General features: G+C 34.8%; 3 protein-coding genes across 3 annotated transcripts; 2 read left to right on the forward strand and 1 right to left on the reverse strand.

Annotated features, from left to right (window-relative positions):
• Nucleotides 1-745: 745 nt before the first annotated feature.
• On the reverse strand, nt 746-3,583 carry LOC142165080 (uncharacterized). Its single transcript, XM_075223715.1, has 6 exons — nt 3,238-3,583; nt 2,861-3,065; nt 2,683-2,711; nt 2,168-2,632; nt 1,393-2,003; nt 746-1,189 (listed from the first exon to the last, which is right to left on the reverse strand). The coding sequence occupies exons 1-6, from the start codon at nt 3,581-3,583 to the stop codon at nt 746-748; spliced, it is 2,100 nt and encodes a 699-aa protein (XP_075079816.1).
• Nucleotides 3,584-4,078: 495 nt separating this feature from the next.
• Nucleotides 4,079-9,092, forward strand: LOC107793606 (PHD finger protein ALFIN-LIKE 1). Its single transcript, XM_016615994.2, has 5 exons — nt 4,079-4,336; nt 4,476-4,508; nt 4,952-5,174; nt 8,303-8,423; nt 8,627-9,092. Exons 1-5 carry the CDS (start codon nt 4,243-4,245, stop codon nt 8,873-8,875), a joined length of 720 nt encoding a protein of 239 aa, XP_016471480.1. The 5' UTR covers nt 4,079-4,242; the 3' UTR covers nt 8,876-9,092.
• Nucleotides 9,093-9,695: 603 nt separating this feature from the next.
• On the forward strand, nt 9,696-12,265 carry LOC107793605 (myb family transcription factor PHL5-like). Its single transcript, XM_016615993.2, has 6 exons — nt 9,696-9,945; nt 10,207-10,283; nt 10,789-10,828; nt 10,936-10,993; nt 11,448-11,517; nt 11,585-12,265. The coding sequence occupies exons 1-6, from the start codon at nt 9,804-9,806 to the stop codon at nt 12,005-12,007; spliced, it is 810 nt and encodes a 269-aa protein (XP_016471479.2). The 5' UTR covers nt 9,696-9,803; the 3' UTR covers nt 12,008-12,265.
• Nucleotides 12,266-17,244: the final 4,979 nt, after the last annotated feature.

Here is a 17,244-nt window from a genome sequence, read left to right on the forward strand (position 1 = left end):
GGAGGAAGGGTGCTCCGGCAAAAAACGAGAGGACTAGAGTGCAACGAAAGAAGAAATAGACTATTGTGTTCCTAGTTTGGTCTGTGAAATTTGGTAGTTGAATTGGAAAACAATGTAGGAAATATGTCGTTTTGGTTTTCTACAACACTTTTTGTTGATTACATTATACTCGAGTACTCTGATTACATTTTTACAGCAACAGCTTTGTCTTATAATTTGACTTTAATCTTCAAGTTATTTTTATAAATACCTTCAAGTGCGAAGTAATATCTGTATATAACTATCATTTGTCACACAACATAAAGATAAAATAAATACAGGAATCATATAAATAATTTAGCCATCTTTTATCAACAAGGTTTATCAAAAAAATTCAATTTATCTACATTTAAACTACGTCAAACTACATTTTAACTACAACTCCTCTACATATGAATGACATGACTACAGTTCTAACGCAGTTAAACTACATATTCACTACAATCTGGATACAATTTACGTTGAATGCATTCTTTATTAATATCAATTTTTTTGTATACAGTAAATATTAAAGTTTAACTATTCTATAAAAAAAAGACAACTTTAGATGCTTGACAGAATACATAAAAACATAAATAGTGCAGATACACAAATTGATGTTTATACTTCTTATTCATCTTCAAAAACTTAAACAATTACACAAGAAAATCCGATAATTTGAGCTCACTAACATTTATTTTGAATAACTATTCTAACTACATGATATTCATTTCTTTTTCGGCGCATTCTTGCAAGTTCTTTTGTTATGCCCTTCACCTTCACAATTGCCACATGACACCTTGTATTTCTTTGACTTTATTTCATCAAATGTTTTATATCTTTCCTTGTGAGGTCTCCCTGGCTGCCTTTTATCTCCCGCCGGTGGCTTTACTACCTCATCCAAAATATGTTGTGGCACATCCCATTTGCCTTCATCAGGAAGAGGATTTACTGGCATTTCATAGGTAAGCAGAAGGCTCTTCCTTGTGTAATACGGAGAGCAATAGTTTTCGTATGTTTCATTCCTATGCCTTAATGCTGCCAAAGCATGCGCACATGGAAGTTCATCAAGTTGGAATTGTCCACAACTACATTTCTTGTTTTCTAGACACACAATGTACCGCTTCACACCATCTAACACAGTATGTATATGATCTGTTAAAGCCCTCACCTACAATTGAAGACCAAACAGAAATAATAATACATCAATCATTAAAATGGATTATCAACAATTTACCTACAAATCAGCAACAAATATATTACAGCTCATCTACAAACTATTATTACCGACAATTTGACTACAGTTTAACTACAATCTGGAAACACTGCAGCTAGTACTTTTTTGATTCTACTGCACCAAAAAAAATATCTTACCCTTAGTTTCTGAGATAATGTACTGTTGTCTTCCAATTCTTTGTTGTATTTGTGACCAAGGTATGTGAAAGTACTCTTTGCCTTCGATAACTTTTCTTTTGTCCAACGTTCAAGAAGAGTCCTCATATACTCAAATAGATCAAATATTGGAAGCTCTCTTGCATCTTTTGTTACAACATTCAACGACTCGGCAATGTTTGACGTCATAGTAAAAGTTCTATTCACCGTTGCATGTACTCTTGACCATCTATGATAGCCAATATCATATAGGTAAGACTTTACACGCAGGTCTACCTCTTCAATCTTCAACATCCTTTCATTAAATTCATCCAGAGTGTATGACCGTGCTGTAGCAAAGTACAATTCATGTAATTGTAGATGTCCCTTCTTGAATTTTGACCTTATATTTGTCCATATATGCCACATGCAAGAGTAGTGTGCCAATCCTGGATAGACAACTGATGTTGCCTTCAGTATACTCTCATGCCTATCTGAAACAACACACATTGAAGGTCTTTCACCATATGCCTCCTTGAATTGCTCAAAGAACCACTTCCAAGACGCGTCGTTTTCAGAATCAACCACAGCATATGCCAAGGGAAAAATAGTACCTACATTTTTAAGACATAAAATATGATTAAATAACAACTACAATATATATTGAGAAATATAGACATGTTAACTACATTCTTTTATATAACTACAAAATAACTACAATTTAACTGCATTTTAAAGACTGTCTACAAAATAAGTACAAAATTATTCCATTATTTACCTGCTGCATCCATGGTGCTTGCTGTCAGCATAATCCCCCTGTAGGCTGACTTTAAGAATGTCCCATCAACCACTACTACCGGCCTACAATGTTGCCAACCATTTATTGATGTACAAAGAGCAACAAATGCGTATAAGAAGCAATCATCTGCTGCCTTCTTCAATTTAACAACAGAACAAGGATAATTCTTCTCAAGAATATAAAAATATTTGGGTAATTTGTTGTAGGAGTCACACGGATTCCCTCTCAAAAACTGTAAAGCTTTTTCCTTTGCTCTCCATGCTTGCATGTAGCTTAGGTTCAGTCCATGTTCGGATAACATGTCAGTTTGTATGTCCTTTGGTGTGTAAACAGTCTTAGGATCACAATACTTTGGAACGACCATGCTACCAAGTACTGCTGCAGTACGTTTGCGCTGTATGAATGTTTCGTCCATTAGGCAGCATGTGTGTTGACGGCTGAAATCTTGAACATTGCCGAATCATTAATTGACGTTGCCTTGAAATGCCATTTACAGCTTTCAACAACACATATAAGCCAGTAGCTACAAAAGAAATACAATATTTACACAAATTTATGAAAAAACTACAATTAACTACAAACTGACTACAATTTAACTACAATTTATAAAACCCACCTATCTTCAATTATACACTGATTTTGCTGATATATTATCCACAAATAACTACATACCTTCTATGACTAGATCTTTTTACTCTGAACTGGAACTTCTGCATCACTGAATAATTCTTCATTGCAGCAGCTACTGTTTGCTTGTCCTGATAAACTTGTCCTTCTTCAATATATGTTTGCGTAGATTCAGTTATTATTTCACTTTGATATTCCTCTATAGCTGGTGAGGATGGAAATTCAAGTAAGTTTAGAGATCCAGACGAACCTGCAAACAATAAATTCATAAATGTAGTTTCTATGTAGATAATTTTGAAAGCAACATTGCTTTATCCTTTTCAGTACTATATGAGCTTTGTAGTTTAATTGTAGGTAATTGTAGTAATATTGTAAATAACATAGTAACACCATAACTCTCTGCAATGTCGAATCAAACATACCTGCACTGGTGCTTTCATTGTTGATTGCCAATTCCATATTGAAATCTCTTACGCTTATACATAAAGGATACAGACCTAAGTTTTTATTCTCCTTTTTGGTTTCCATATACACACGAACCCCCATATCATTCCTAATCTCCATTGGAGGACAATTCTCGTTCACAATGTATTTGATTTCTATAATTTTATCCGATGTATCAATCGATAATTGTTCTGCAATTGTAGAACTGAGAATTCCGTAGCTTGCATTATCATCTACCACAATGGCATCAACTTCAAAATCTCTAAATCTGCCATAGTTATCCCAATTACCATTCGATTTCAGCATTATTGGGATTTTTGACATGATTTCGTGTAGTTGATAGGAAAAAAGACGAAGAACAGATATAGTTTCTACAATTTGAGTACTGATATCGACGAAGAGCAATTTTGTACAATTTGAGACGAAGAACAGATATAGTCTCTCTTCAGTAATTGTACAATTTGATTGCGTTTTTTGTTGTAGCTGATATCAACAGAGATCTCTTTCTGTTGAGGAAGGAGATAATTACGCAACTGGTGCCTTCATCAGATCTGGTGCCTTCATCAGGAAGAGAGATCTCCTTTGTTTCAAAATTCGAATAAAATCGTTGACAGAATCACATCAGATCTGGTGCCTTCATTTTAGGGCTTTTTTAATGGCAAAATCTACCTATTTTTGGATTGGTATATAATTTGTAGTAAAAGTGTGGATTGCATGGGTAAATAACAAATTATGAACATTTTTGGTAATAAGATTTGATATATGGTATAGATAGGTAAAAATCCCTTTATTTATTAGTATGTTTATTAATTAATTTTCATCACGTAGCATAAGCTCCCAACACTCGCATCTCTCTTTCTCAATTCAATTTGTTCTTTTTCTTTAAACAATTCCCAGTAATTTTTTCCTTCTTCTTTTCGTAGATCTCAGATATAAATTCTTAAAAATTCTCTTCGTTTTTTCTTTTCTTCTGAGGTTAATAAATGGCCTCAATTCCTTCAAGTCCTCGTACTGTAGAAGAGATCTTCAAAGATTACAACGCTCGTAGAACTGGCATAGTTCGTGCTTTAACTTATGGTACTTCATGCATAAATATAGATACCCATGTTCTTTTTTTTTTTTTTTTAATAAAGTTTCGATCTTTTTTCCCTTTTGGTTTGTAATTTGGTATTTTCTTGAATAATTGAGTGTGAATCTTTTTGGTTTTGTTTTCCAGATGTGGATGAATTCTACAATCTGTGTGATCCAGGTAATTTTTAGTTGAATTTACTTTGTCGTTTTCTTGTAGATCGTGGATTTTATGGCTTTTGATTGTAGTAATACATGATGCTGTCAATTTAAATTTTTTGAGAACTGGATGTGAAAAAGAAAACTGATAATCTTAGTTTGACTATTTAGTGCTAATAAATGAGTTTTCTGTTAGTCTACGAAAGTGTTTATTTCTAAGATTTTTTGTTGATTTAAATAGTTTAGATATGTTTTTGCTTAGAGAAATTATATTTGTAGGAACATTGTTAACAAGGAGAATTTTGAACAAAATGACATGAACTGTGACTTTGTTTAAAGAAGAGTTTTAACTGGACCTGTTGCGACTTATTTTAGTTTTTTCCTGTTTCTTAAAAGGTAAATTTGTCTTGTTTGACATTTTTTCTTTTTGTGTGATTTTTAAAATGTGTCATTGCTTGGGTGTAGAGAAGGAAAATTTGTGTCTGTATGGACATCCAAATGAAACTTGGGAAGTCAACCTTCCTGCCGAGGAAGTACCACCTGAGCTCCCAGAGCCAGCACTTGGGATAAATTTTGCTAGGGATGGAATGAATCGTAGAGATTGGCTTTCCCTCGTTGCTGTTCACAGTGATTGTTGGTTGCTTTCTGTGTCTTTCTATTTTGGAGCTCGCCTTAACCGAAATGAAAGGTACTCTTTTGGTGGTTATTATAATTGAGATAAATCGGCATTTACAGATTTTGAGAACACTTTATGAAAATGCGGGATCCCTCTGCTGTTCCTCTTGTGAAGCGTAGGGGTACTTTTGTAACTCTTAACGGTCACCTTCCTCTCCCGTCCCTTAGGTGGTTCCTGCTATCACGTAGAAGTTCATGGAAGAAGAGGGATAACTTTCTCTTTGTATGTAAAGTTGCTAATTGGCTATAATTGAATGTTTTAGTGGTTGAGTGAGGCAATTTTCGAGGGGGAACTTCCCAATAAGCCATTGTAAGCATTGGAATCATCTAATTATCTTGAATTCTTTTCACTTCTCTGGCTTTGTTGATAGAAATTTGCAAAAAACTCCTTGTACATATCATGGAGCATTTTCTCTTTTTGGATTTTATACATTTAAGGAAAATATTAGAACGAAGATAACTTTATTTTTGTTATGACTTCATAGAGAAATCTCGTGAGAGTTTCTGCAGCCAAAGTGTCTTAATTGTGTAATGGAGGTGAAGCTTTAAGAAAGAGAACGTTAATGAAGCAGGCAGCATACTAAACCAAGGTCTAGGTCTACCGATGTTCAAATGGTGATCCATCTTATAATTGGTCTAGATTTCTGAAAAAAGCATAAAAAACAGAACTTGGTCCGAGAGTCTATAGTATTTGATATGGGCACTTAATAGGGAAAGTGAATTTGCAAGATGGACCTTTAATGCTTGTAGCTGATATAATTAATACATCTGCCTTTAGCAACACACTGAAGACGAGTTATCTGAACCATATTTAATCAAGAAACGATGCTAATGCTGTTTTGACCTTTCAGTGAATCCTATAAAGTATAAACTGGAGTACCGTCTAATTCTGCCTATGTTATGCTACGTGTCAGAAAGGCCTGATCATAGTATTTCTTGGCATTTATTGTGCGTTTTCTATGAGGATTCTCTGTACTGGAGAAGCACGGTTATTCTCAGTTATACATTGAAATGTTGGATACGGTACATTGTTAAGACTGTCATTCAACGGTAACAGTGCTCGGTTTAAGCAAATAAATAGCTGCTCTGTGCTATCAGGTCTCTATTCTGCACCTTCCACTTCATTCAATCTTGAAGTGAGACAAGTTCTGTTTGTCCAAAAGATGAATTCTTCTTTAGTATATATGGTTATATATTTTCCTGATGGGGCAGAGGGGATGCATTCTGTTGGTTGTATATCTTTGTCGTGCTTGTCGTGTATTGAGATTGTAACTTTTTTCTTGAAGATTTTAGTGTTCACCAAAACAGCCTTTTGGTAGTTAGGATTGATTACATGTATCTTCCATGTGCACGTACCGCCCTTTAAAAGTTAGTTCTACGAGTTCTGATGTCTATCCTTAACTTTCTATAAAGTACATAAATTACTGCATAATTTTTTTTATGAAGGGGAATTTTATAGATGGCATCCAGAAGATGCAAGAAGTACAAAAGAGAGTACATAAAAGACAGTTAGCTATGAACAAAAAGAGCTAAGCAAGAGCTAAAGAGCTAACAAAATCAAAAAAGTTAATATGACAATCATTAGGAGCTAAATTGTGCCAACTATACAACCATTGAAGACATCTAGCCTTAAGAACCATAGAAGGAGTTGATATCCCATCAAAGCACCTGCAATTCCTTTCTGACCAGACACACCAAAAGATGCAGGCAGGAACCATCTGCCAGATTTTCCTGATGGACTAAAACTTTCCAAAGAGACCAGCATTCATAGACTTATCAATTTACTGCATAACACTTCTCTGTGCTTTTATCTTCTGTGAGTACCGTCAGATTGTTCACCGACTTAAGCTGTGGTCTGAAGTGATGTAGATTATTGAAGCTTTTCTTTGCAGTCTTTTCACGTACTGGGCATAATTGAGAAACTATATTCTGCTGTAAACGTTTGATGTGGTGTATTGCCAGTTCTTAATTTTGTTTGCTCAGATGTCAATCTACTCTTTAATGGTTTTACCCCATGATTTCTGAAAGGCTGACCATTTTATTTAATGCTGGAAATTGTTTCTTTGGATGTTAGACATCTGAAGTGGAGGAACATCTATAGTCATGCAACTTAAATATGCAAAAGCTTCAGAATCTCCATTGTTCAAGGGTGTCTAGACTTATCTTGCCACTAGATTACCTTGATTTAGATGTAGAAAGTACATTATGTTTTCTGAGTTGATATTTCCTTCTGGTTGCACTTTCTTTAGGGGACAACCTCTTGGCGCTAATAACAAGTCTTAGACACTTTGCTCTATCTAATCTAGATTACGTTTCTAGTAATAATAAACATGCATTTGCGTATAAAGAGAAAAATTGTTAAGGAAATTATCACCTGTTTGCCAAGGCGCTCTCTTTCCTAGAAATCTCATAGTTTACTCTTCTTGGAGGGGAAAAGTTGCACATTGCTCCATCCCTTACTTTGCATTGCATCTAATCCTTTTTCTTGGGTATTGCTTTAGATAAAGTTGTTGAATTGCCTTATTTATAGTCCTATTCACCACTTTCATCACCCCATTATCTTCTTTTCTGGTGGATGAATGGAGGTTTGTAAGAGGTTAAAAGAATTACGACATAGTCACTCTACCGGCCATTTGTGGACAACCTTCTGATTTGGTCCTTTTTAACTTGTGCCTGGTTAAACTATACTTTATGTGTAACTTTTCTGCTGGAAAGTCTTATGTTATCCTGATTTTCAATATAGTGTTGCCAAAGGCACGCTTTAAGCGCGCTTAAGCCCTGAAGCGAGGCTCAAAACATGTTGAGCGCCTCCTCACTTAGCAGGCGCTTCAGTGTCATCATCAAGGCTCTAAGGCATACTTTTTCTTGCCAACGAGCTTAACGCTGAAGAAACGACACTAAACAATTGATACTTCACTCTATCATAATTGTTTTTCAATTTTTTTGTCCATATGTTAGTTATTCATGTTTATGATTATTAGTGTTGGACTACACATAAAAAATTGTTTTTTCCCTCTTTTTGCGCCTTTCTCAAGTAAAGCCCACACTTTATTTGCGATTTGCGCTTAAATTCCCAACGGAGCTTAGAGCTTTTTTTGTGCTTTCGTCTTTGATAACTCTATTTCGATACTTGTTGGACAGGAAGCGTCTATTCAGCATGATGAATGATCTGCCCACCGTCTTTGAAGTTGTGACAGAAAGAAAGCCTCTAAAAGATAAGCCCAGTGCAGATAGTGGGAGCAGATCACGTGGTAGCATAAAGGTAGGGAAAACATCCAAGTCTTCCCTTTAGTTTGTTTGTAGGTCCCCTTGGTATTAGGACTACTAATGCATAATATCGGTAACACCATGGTACTCTTATATTGAGTTCCTTTAGTTTCTCTCTCAGAGTTTCATGATCGACTATGTATGCGCTTGCTCGCTCTCTCCCTCGTTGCTAAATGCCATTCCCCCCGTTTTGTGCAGAGATCTAATGATGGTCAGGCTAAAAGCACCCCAAACCTGGCAGATGAAAGCTACGAGGAGGATGAAGAAGAACATGGGGAAACACTCTGTGGAAGCTGTGGTGGGAACTACAGCGCTGATGAATTTTGGATTGGCTGTGACATCTGTGAGAAGTGGTACCATGGAAAGTGTGTGAAGATAACACCTGCTAAAGCTGAGAGTATAAAGCAATACAAATGCCCGTCTTGTATGAAGCGGGCAAGACAGTAGTCATCTCATGAATCAGAGGACAGGGGGGCATCAATCCTATTGTTTCGCCATTAACAGAATAGTACAGCAATATTACATTTGTAATGGATATGCTATTGTAATTTTTCTTTTCTTATATATGCTTAGAAAGGGGATAAAGAGGTTTCTCTTCTATCCTTGATCCATGTTCGGATGTTGACCAAATCCCAATATATAGAAAGTTGGTTAATTTACTTTACATGCTCTTATCATGTTAAATGTTTCATGGTTATTTGTAAAAAAAGAATGTTTGTTGTTACATAGTGCTTTGTTATTTTGATGGTTGCATAGTTTGTTACATAAACTAATGAATAAACAACAACAACAACCTAGTATAATCCCACATGTGTGGGGTCTGGGGAAATAAACTAATGAATGCTGTTGGATTATGTAGACTACATGCTTTTTTACCAGGTATAATTTCCAGAGAAAGACCTGATTACATCGATAAGTGGTCTGTAAAGTTTTTATTAATGGTGTGCTATTTGGATTTAGTTAACGGTATCAACCAAAAGATGAAAATAGATGGAACATATCAAGATTCAGAGTGGTAGCTGCTGTCTGAAAAATTGAGAATGAAAGCTGGCTTGTAGTTAGCCCGTTGTATGCCTTATTTTGTCTTCTAACTCGATTCTTTAGGCAGGTTTAAGATAATTCCAATAGAAAAGTGACAACATTTACCACTCTTGTTAGCTCGTTATTGCTTATGAGTTTAGTTCTCTTCACCAAATGATATAAAAAGCAAGATCTTGTGTATAAGAAGTTGGGGACTCTTTTTAACTTAGCTTGGTTTATTCCGAAAATTAGCAGCATTCTACCTACCCTTTTACATAGAATCCATCAACTTGTTAACATTATCTTGACAACAGCTTTACTTTAAGTCTTCTTTCTTTGGCATAGCTCCTCTGCAATGCCTGGGAAGTTCAAAGAGCTGCTGAGTTCCAATATGGGTTCGAATCGGTCCGATTGTTCATCAAAGGAGAGACTGAAATGGACTCAACAACTTCATGACCTGTTTGAGAAGGCAGTTACTCAGCTTGGAGGTCCAGAAAGTAAGCATACTTTTATTTACTTAATTATGTATTTGTCACGCTATCTCACGTGCATGCCTTTTCTAGTAATGTGTGGCGGTGAGACTTGAACCGAGAACCTCTTGCCTGCTCGATTTCATAATGAACTATGTGACCATCTCAAATGAAAGTTTAAACCGTTTTGTAAGAGCACACGTTTATTTATTTAATTATATCTCAATACCTTTTAAACACATCGTTTTCATCCCTTTTTCATTTCTTATAAACTAAATTGGCTTGCAGGAGCAACACCAAAAGGAATTTTGAAGGTTATGGGAATTGAAGGACTGACTATCTTCCATGTTAAAAGCCACCTACAGGTTTTTACTTATATCCCTTGTGATGATCTCTTTCCTAATTGCATATCATTTCTATCTTTTGTGCCAAACATCTTTCCACCTCTTTCTGATTCATTTGTAGTTTCTGTTGTCATAATGCTAGCCTTGTTACTTCCTAGGTTAAAATATTTAGATGGATACAACATTCAAGCATACAGAGGCAAATTCAAGATTTAAGCTTTTTCCGTTCAAGATTTTGATTTTCCCTGAAAAATATGTGTTCATAAATAGGAGTCTACTTTCTAGTGTTTTTCATGCACACATGTATATATATGTTTTGTGCGTAAAATAATGAATTCAATTGAACTCACTCCCAACACCCTAGGTCTGCCTCTGAGTTCATAAGCTTGTTCATAAACGTCCTATGTTTTTTGGTCTTTTTCTCTGTTTTGCTAACTTAGTACTCAACTGATCATGTATGTATGCAAAAGCTCAAATCTTTGCTTTATTATTATTCACTTCTTATTTTCTCTTTCAATCACAACAGAAGTACAGGATGTCAAAATTTGTACGTGAAGATCCCGTTAGTAAGTCTCTTCCCTTTTACAGTTTTGGAATTTCCATTTCCTACATGCAAGTTATGTAATATACTAACGTTTTCTAGTTTTCTGGCTTTTCATTTTCTAACATATAGTTGGCAAGTTTGAAAGGAGAAGCATTTCAGAAATTTTGCCAAATTTCAGTGCCACAGCGTGAGTTACTTCTTCATTCCTTAAACCTTATACAAAGTTCTTCCTCCAACCATTGTTTTCACTAAAAAGGGGAGCCCGGTGCACTAAGCTCCCGCAATGCGTGGGGTCTGGGGAAGGGCCGGACCCTAAAGGGTCTATTTTACGCAGCCTTACCTTGCATTTCTGCAAGAGGCTGTTTCCACGGCTCGAACCTGTGACCTTCAGGTCACATGACAACAACTTTACTAGTTACGCCAACGTTCCCTTTCTATTTTCACTCTTAATATTGCTCAAAATTTGGTATGAAATGTTAATGGATTTTACTTATATAAACAAATAGTGTAAATAATATCTATATTCTCAGTGTATTTTAACCTGTTGTAGTAGGTAACATGCCTTATTTTTCAGGTTACTACTTATCAATAGCTATTTGCTGTTAGTGTAAAGAAGTTAAACTCAATGTTAATATGTATAGGGGCGCTCAACTTAATGAAGCACTACAAATGCATATGGATGCACGAAGGCGATTAAGCGATCATCTTGAGGTAAATTTTAAATTAGTGATTTTCATCCATGTTTAGAAAGTTTTTAAGATGAAATCTTCTATGAAAGGTTCAAAGAAACTTGAGGATGAAACTTGAAGCACAAGGAAGATTTCTAGATGGAATAATGGAGGAACGAAAAGCTCATGCTTCAAGTTGTAGGCTAAGCTGCAAGTCCTACTCATATTCACCCTTGTCATTACCATCTCTATGTGATGAATTATCTGAATCAAACGTTAAAGAACTCGAATCTGATTCCGAGGTTGATAGAAACGAGATAAGGTCTGTCGATCCTGAATGTCAAGCACGAAAAAGGAGTCGAATCGATGAAGATGTAATATTGTCTCATCGATACAATAGTAATGTTGCATATTCATCACTCACTTCTGGACCTCAAAATCATCCTTATAGTTCACCACATGAATTACCATGGAGTACTCTTGCAACTTACCAGTCACCTCATATGCCTGCTTTTTATGATTCTCTTATTTAATCAACTTACTCAAAATGTTCTTGAATTTAAGAGTATTGGCCATGGCTTAATATATTTGAGTGAAAAAAAACGTGTGTTAGGCCAAATATTGTATTTAAATAAAACCACCAATTGTGTGATAAGTTATAGTATAATCTTGATAACTAAGGGCAATCTACATCTGGGGCTGTTCTTTGTCATTAAGAATTCAAGGTGGAGTATATATGTAGATATATATGCTTTGTACCTCTTACCAATTTAATGAAGAATTATGATACTTGCATCTTCTTGTTTGTTTGTTTGTGCATCTATGATTCTCATTCTTTCATTTTCTTTTCTCTAAAAAATTTTGTTCACTTTATCATTGGTCATTTGGTTGGAGGGATTAAGAAAATAATCTCAGCTTAGGTTGGAGGTTAAGAAAATTATCCCCGCATAACTATTGTTGTGTTTGGTTAGTCTATAATATAGCCCTACATCATATATATATATATATATATATATATATATATATATATATATATATATATATATATATATATATATATATACTATACTATACTAAAAGTGGGAAGACCCTCTAAAGTCGAATTACTTAAATGCCCTTCAAAAGCTGAATGACCATATTACTCTTTAAATCAATGAAAATGAATATGTTAGATGAAAATATTAGGTGGTATTGAATTGGGATTCTTTCATCTGCCATCAGTTATAACGTGTTGTAGGTGTGCACATCTTTTTGCTTAATAAATAGGAATGATCGTTTAGTCTACTGTAGTTATTAAATGTTCAGTTTGTCAATTTTTTTAAAGCTCCACCTCTATATCAGTTTTGGTCCTTTGAGATGCTACCAAAAATAACATTTATGGGTAAACTTTTTATATCTTTTATTGTACTTATAATAGTGCAAAACAAAGTGCCAGATCAATTTAACAATTTTCTCTTCTTTCTATAAGAAATTCCATTTTGCCCACATTATCTATTGTCTCTTTTCATTTGTCATCTTTTGCTCAGCAACATCTTGATAGGCAAACTAATTTCTTTTTCATTTTCTCATGTCTCCTACCATCTAGAGGCTTGTATTTATGGGACAACTGTGTACTATAATATTACCTTTCTGCAAAAGAACCATTAGAATTAGTTTATGGTCTATTTGCCAACGGAAGGCTTTATTGTTTTCCAGTCGATTAATCCTTAGAGGTTTTGTCTATTCTAGAATGTTTTCTTTTTAAACAAAGGATAGAAGTTTGATAAGAAAGTGTAGTGATATATACTCATTTGTAATAGGAGTAGTACGATTCTTTTTCTTATTTTTCATATCTCGATTACAAAATAATGTGATTGTTGGGATGTCGGATACACTATAACATGCGCGTCTGTATTTACTGTCTTTAGTTGGATGTAATTTCTGGCTTGTGTAGATACATTTTTTCTGCTTTGTTTGATATGTACTGCAAAGTGAGACTTTTATTGAATCTTAATTTGTATGATCCTCTGTTTTTCTCATTACATCATATTGAACAATTTTTACATCATTATTTTTCGTTATTTTCAATTATTTTCTTTGGTTGGTTAAGCTATATATATAATTGGTGTTTTTGTTTGCACTACATAATAAAAATTTTACAAAGTACTTTACATTGATTTGATAAAGTATTAATACTGAAAAGAAAAAAGTAAATGAAATTGCTGGATATATAATTTTTCATGGTCTTATGTATAGAGATTGACAAATTAAATGGAATGGCATAATTTTTGTAGCTACTTCCATCCCTTGTACCAATTTTGTTAGCCTCTCAATTACTCATGCAAGGACACTGTTTTGTATATTTTCGATTCGTTTTTAAAACTCCAAGCAAATATTTCTACTATTTTGTTTTATACAAATATTTTAGTAGTTGTCCCTAAACGAGGAAGGTACTTATGATGTGTGGTAGTAACTATTATAATAATTATGGCTGACACGTACAAAAAAGTTTAGAATAATTAAACTTACACAGTTAGAAAGAGAAGTTTTTATTGAAAGTATGACGAATCTGTTATAAAATAAAAGCAATGCAGTAAAATGTAAACAAGAAGAGATAGAGAGAATGAAGAAGTGTTTTCTTTTTTTACTTTGGTGTAATTTTTCATTGCAATTACATGGCCTTTTATAGACATAAAAAGTAAAGATGATGGACATAAAATAGGAAATTTAATCTTTAAGTTATTCACAACATGAGCATTCAATGTAGCATTCAATGTAGTATCCAATGTACAAACTATTCATAACACTCCCCCTTGGATGTCCATATAAGATAATGTGCCTCATTAAAAACTTACAAAAAAAAAAATATTGGGATGTACATAGTTATTTATAATATGCATTGCTTGCTGCCTCATTAAAAACCTTACCAGGAAAACCCAGTGGGACAAACCTTGGCTAAGGAAAAGAGTGCAGCATGTAGTTACTTCCCCTGATGAAAAATCACTTAATGTCTCGAAGACGACACATTCCAATCTTATATATCAGCTTTTCAAATATTGAGGTTGGTAATGCCTTAGTGAACAGATCAACCAAATTATCACTTGAACGAACTTGTTGTACATCTATTTCACCATTCTTCTGAAGATCATGAGTGAAAAAGAATTTCGGTGAAATGTGTTTTGTTCTATCTCCTTTGATATATCCTCCTTTAAATTGAGCTATGCATGCAGCATTGTCTTCATACAATATTGTTGGAATATTCTCTTTCGAAGAAAGACCACATGTTTGCTGAATGTGTTGAGTTATAGATCTTAACCAAATGCATTCTCGACTTGCTTCGTGAATGGCTATTATCTCTGCATGATTTGAAGAAGTAGCAACCATAGTTTGTTTTGTCGAACGCCATGATATGGCCGTACCTCCACTTGTAAATAAATAGCCTGTCTGAGATCGACCCTTGTGTGGATCAGACAAATATCCTGCATCTGCATAACCAATCAATGATGGTTTGGATTCATTTGAATAAAATAAACCCATATCAATGGTCCCTTAGAGGTATCTGAATATATGTTTAATACCATTCCAATGTCTTTGTGTTGGCGAAGTACTAAATCTTGCCAATAAGCTTACTGAGAAAGCTATATCTGGTCGGGAATTATTGGCAAGATACATTAATGCCCCAATTGCACTAAGATATGGTACTTCGGCACCAAGAAGCTCTTCATCATTTTCATGAGGTCGGAATGAATCTTTCTTTATATCAAGTGATCTCACAACCATCGGGGTACTCAATGGATGTGCTTTATCCATATAGAATCGCTTTAAAAACTTTTCGGTGTATGTCGATTGATGGACAAATATTCCATCTTTCATATACTCAATTTGTAGACCAAGACAAAATTTTGTCTTTCCAAGATCTTTCATTTCAAATTCTTTCTTCAAACAGTCTACTGTTTTTGGAAGCTCCCCAGGAGTTCCAATGATATTTAAATCATCAACATACACAACGATTATAACAAATTCAAATCCAGACCTTTTTATAAAGACACAGGGACAAATTGGATCATTCTTGTACCCTTCTTTCAACAGGTATTCACTCAGGCGATTGTACCACATACGTCCTGATTGTTTCAATCCGTATAAAGATTTTTGAAGCTTTATTGAACAAGTTTCTCAAAAATTTTTATATGCTTCTGGCACTTTAAATCCCTCAGGTACTTTCATAAAAATTTCGTTGTCTAATGATCCATACAAATAGGCTGTAACAACATCCATTAGATGCATATCAAGTTTTTCTTGTACTGCCATATTTATGAGATACTTGAAGGTGATAGGATCCACTACAGGAGAATATGTCTCCATATAATCAATTCCAGGCCTTTGGGAAAACCCTTGTGCCACAAGTCGTGCTTTATATCTAACGACTTTATTTTTATCATTTCGTTTTCGCACAAAAACCCATTTATACCCTACTGGCTTTATGCCTTCAGGTGTTCGAACTATGGGTTCGAAGACTTCACGTTTTCCAAGTGAAGTTAACTCTGCCTGGATAGCGTCTTTCCATTTTGGCCAATCATTTCTCTGTCTACATTCATTGACAGATTTTGGTTCAAGATCCTTATCTTGTTGCATTATTTCAACAGCGACATTATAAGCAAAAATGTTATCGATAACAATATTATTTCGGTTCCATCTTTTCCCGGTTGAGACGTAACTTATTGATATCTCTTTATTTTCATTATTTTTAGGTACCTGGACCTCCCCTAAGGTCTTATCATTTGTTACGTCTTGGGGCTCTTCTTGAGCCACTACCTCTGTGTTATGTTCACTTTGATCACTTGCTCCTTTTCTTCTTCGAGGATTTTTATCTTTAGAACCGATTGGTCTACCACGTTTCAAGCATGGCTTAGACTCATTTGCTTTAATTAATTGTTCTGTCAGGATATCAACTCGAATTGGAGCATTAGCAGTTGGAATATGTGACTTAGTCACCCTTGGTAGGTTAGTGAATGCATCTGGCAATTGATTTGCAATATTTTGTAAATGAATAATCTTTTGAACCTCTTGTTCACATTGATTTGTTCGAGGATCTAAATGAGACAGTGATAATGCATTCCAATCTATCTTCTTTTTCAGCTGCTTATTTTCTCCCCCTAATGTTGGATATACTGATTTATCCAAATGGCAATCAGAAAATCTTGCCGTAAATAAATCTCCAGTCACCGGCTCTAGATATTTTATAATAGAAGGAGATTCATATCCAACATATATCCCCAACTTCTTTGAGGACTCATCTTTGTGCGTTGTGGTGGAGCAATTGGAACATATATCGCACAACCAAAGATCCTAAGATGGGAAATATTTGGCTCCTGGCCAAAATCCAATTGCAATGGGGAGACTTTATGATAACTTGTGGGCCTTATCCGCACAAGTGCTGCTGCGTGCAAAATAGCATGACCCCATACTGAAATGGGAAGTTTTGTTCTCATAAGCATTGGTCTAGCAATTAATTGGAGGTGTTTGATCAATGATTCTGCTAGACCATTTTGTGTATGAACATGAGCAACCGGATGCTCAATTGTTATCCCAGTTGAAATACAATAATCATTAAAGGCTTGGGATGTAAACTCACCGGAATTATCAAGACGAATTGTCTTAATTGCATAATCTGGAAATTGTGCTCTTAGCTTTATTATTTGAGCCAACAAACTCGCAAATGCCATATTGCGAGTTGATAGTAAGCACACATGTGACCATCTTGTAGATGCATCTACCAAAATCATATAATATT

The sequence above is a fragment of the Nicotiana tabacum genome, chromosome 10 (genome assembly GCF_000715075.1).
Source record: "Nicotiana tabacum cultivar K326 chromosome 10, ASM71507v2, whole genome shotgun sequence".
Lineage (NCBI taxonomy): Eukaryota > Viridiplantae > Streptophyta > Magnoliopsida > Solanales > Solanaceae > Nicotiana > Nicotiana tabacum.

Bases quoted from the DNA above. Each gene is read 5' to 3' on its own strand.
- LOC107793605 (XM_016615993.2), top strand. From the start codon at position 9,804: ATGCCTGGGAAGTTCAAAGAGCTGCTGAGTTCCAATATGGGTTCGAAT. The intron at 10,284-10,788 runs GTTTTTACTTAT...CAATCACAACAG, and splicing joins ATGTTAAAAGCCACCTACAG to AAGTACAGGATGTCAAAATT. The intron at 10,994-11,447 runs GTGAGTTACTTC...TAATATGTATAG, and splicing joins CCAAATTTCAGTGCCACAGC to GGGCGCTCAACTTAATGAAG.
- LOC107793606 (XM_016615994.2), top strand. From the start codon at position 4,243: ATGGCCTCAATTCCTTCAAGTCCTCGTACTGTAGAAGAGATCTTCAAA. The intron at 4,509-4,951 runs GTAATTTTTAGT...GCTTGGGTGTAG, and splicing joins CTACAATCTGTGTGATCCAG to AGAAGGAAAATTTGTGTCTG. The intron at 5,175-8,302 runs GTACTCTTTTGG...CTTGTTGGACAG, and splicing joins CGCCTTAACCGAAATGAAAG to GAAGCGTCTATTCAGCATGA.
- LOC142165080 (XM_075223715.1), bottom strand. From the start codon at position 3,583: ATGTCAAAAATCCCAATAATGCTGAAATCGAATGGTAATTGGGATAAC. The intron at 2,712-2,860 runs GTATGTAGTTAT...TTTCTTTTGTAG, and splicing joins AAAAGATCTAGTCATAGAAG to CTACTGGCTTATATGTGTTG. The intron at 1,190-1,392 runs GTAAGATATTTT...CTTCAATTGTAG, and splicing joins CATTATCTCAGAAACTAAGG to GTGAGGGCTTTAACAGATCA.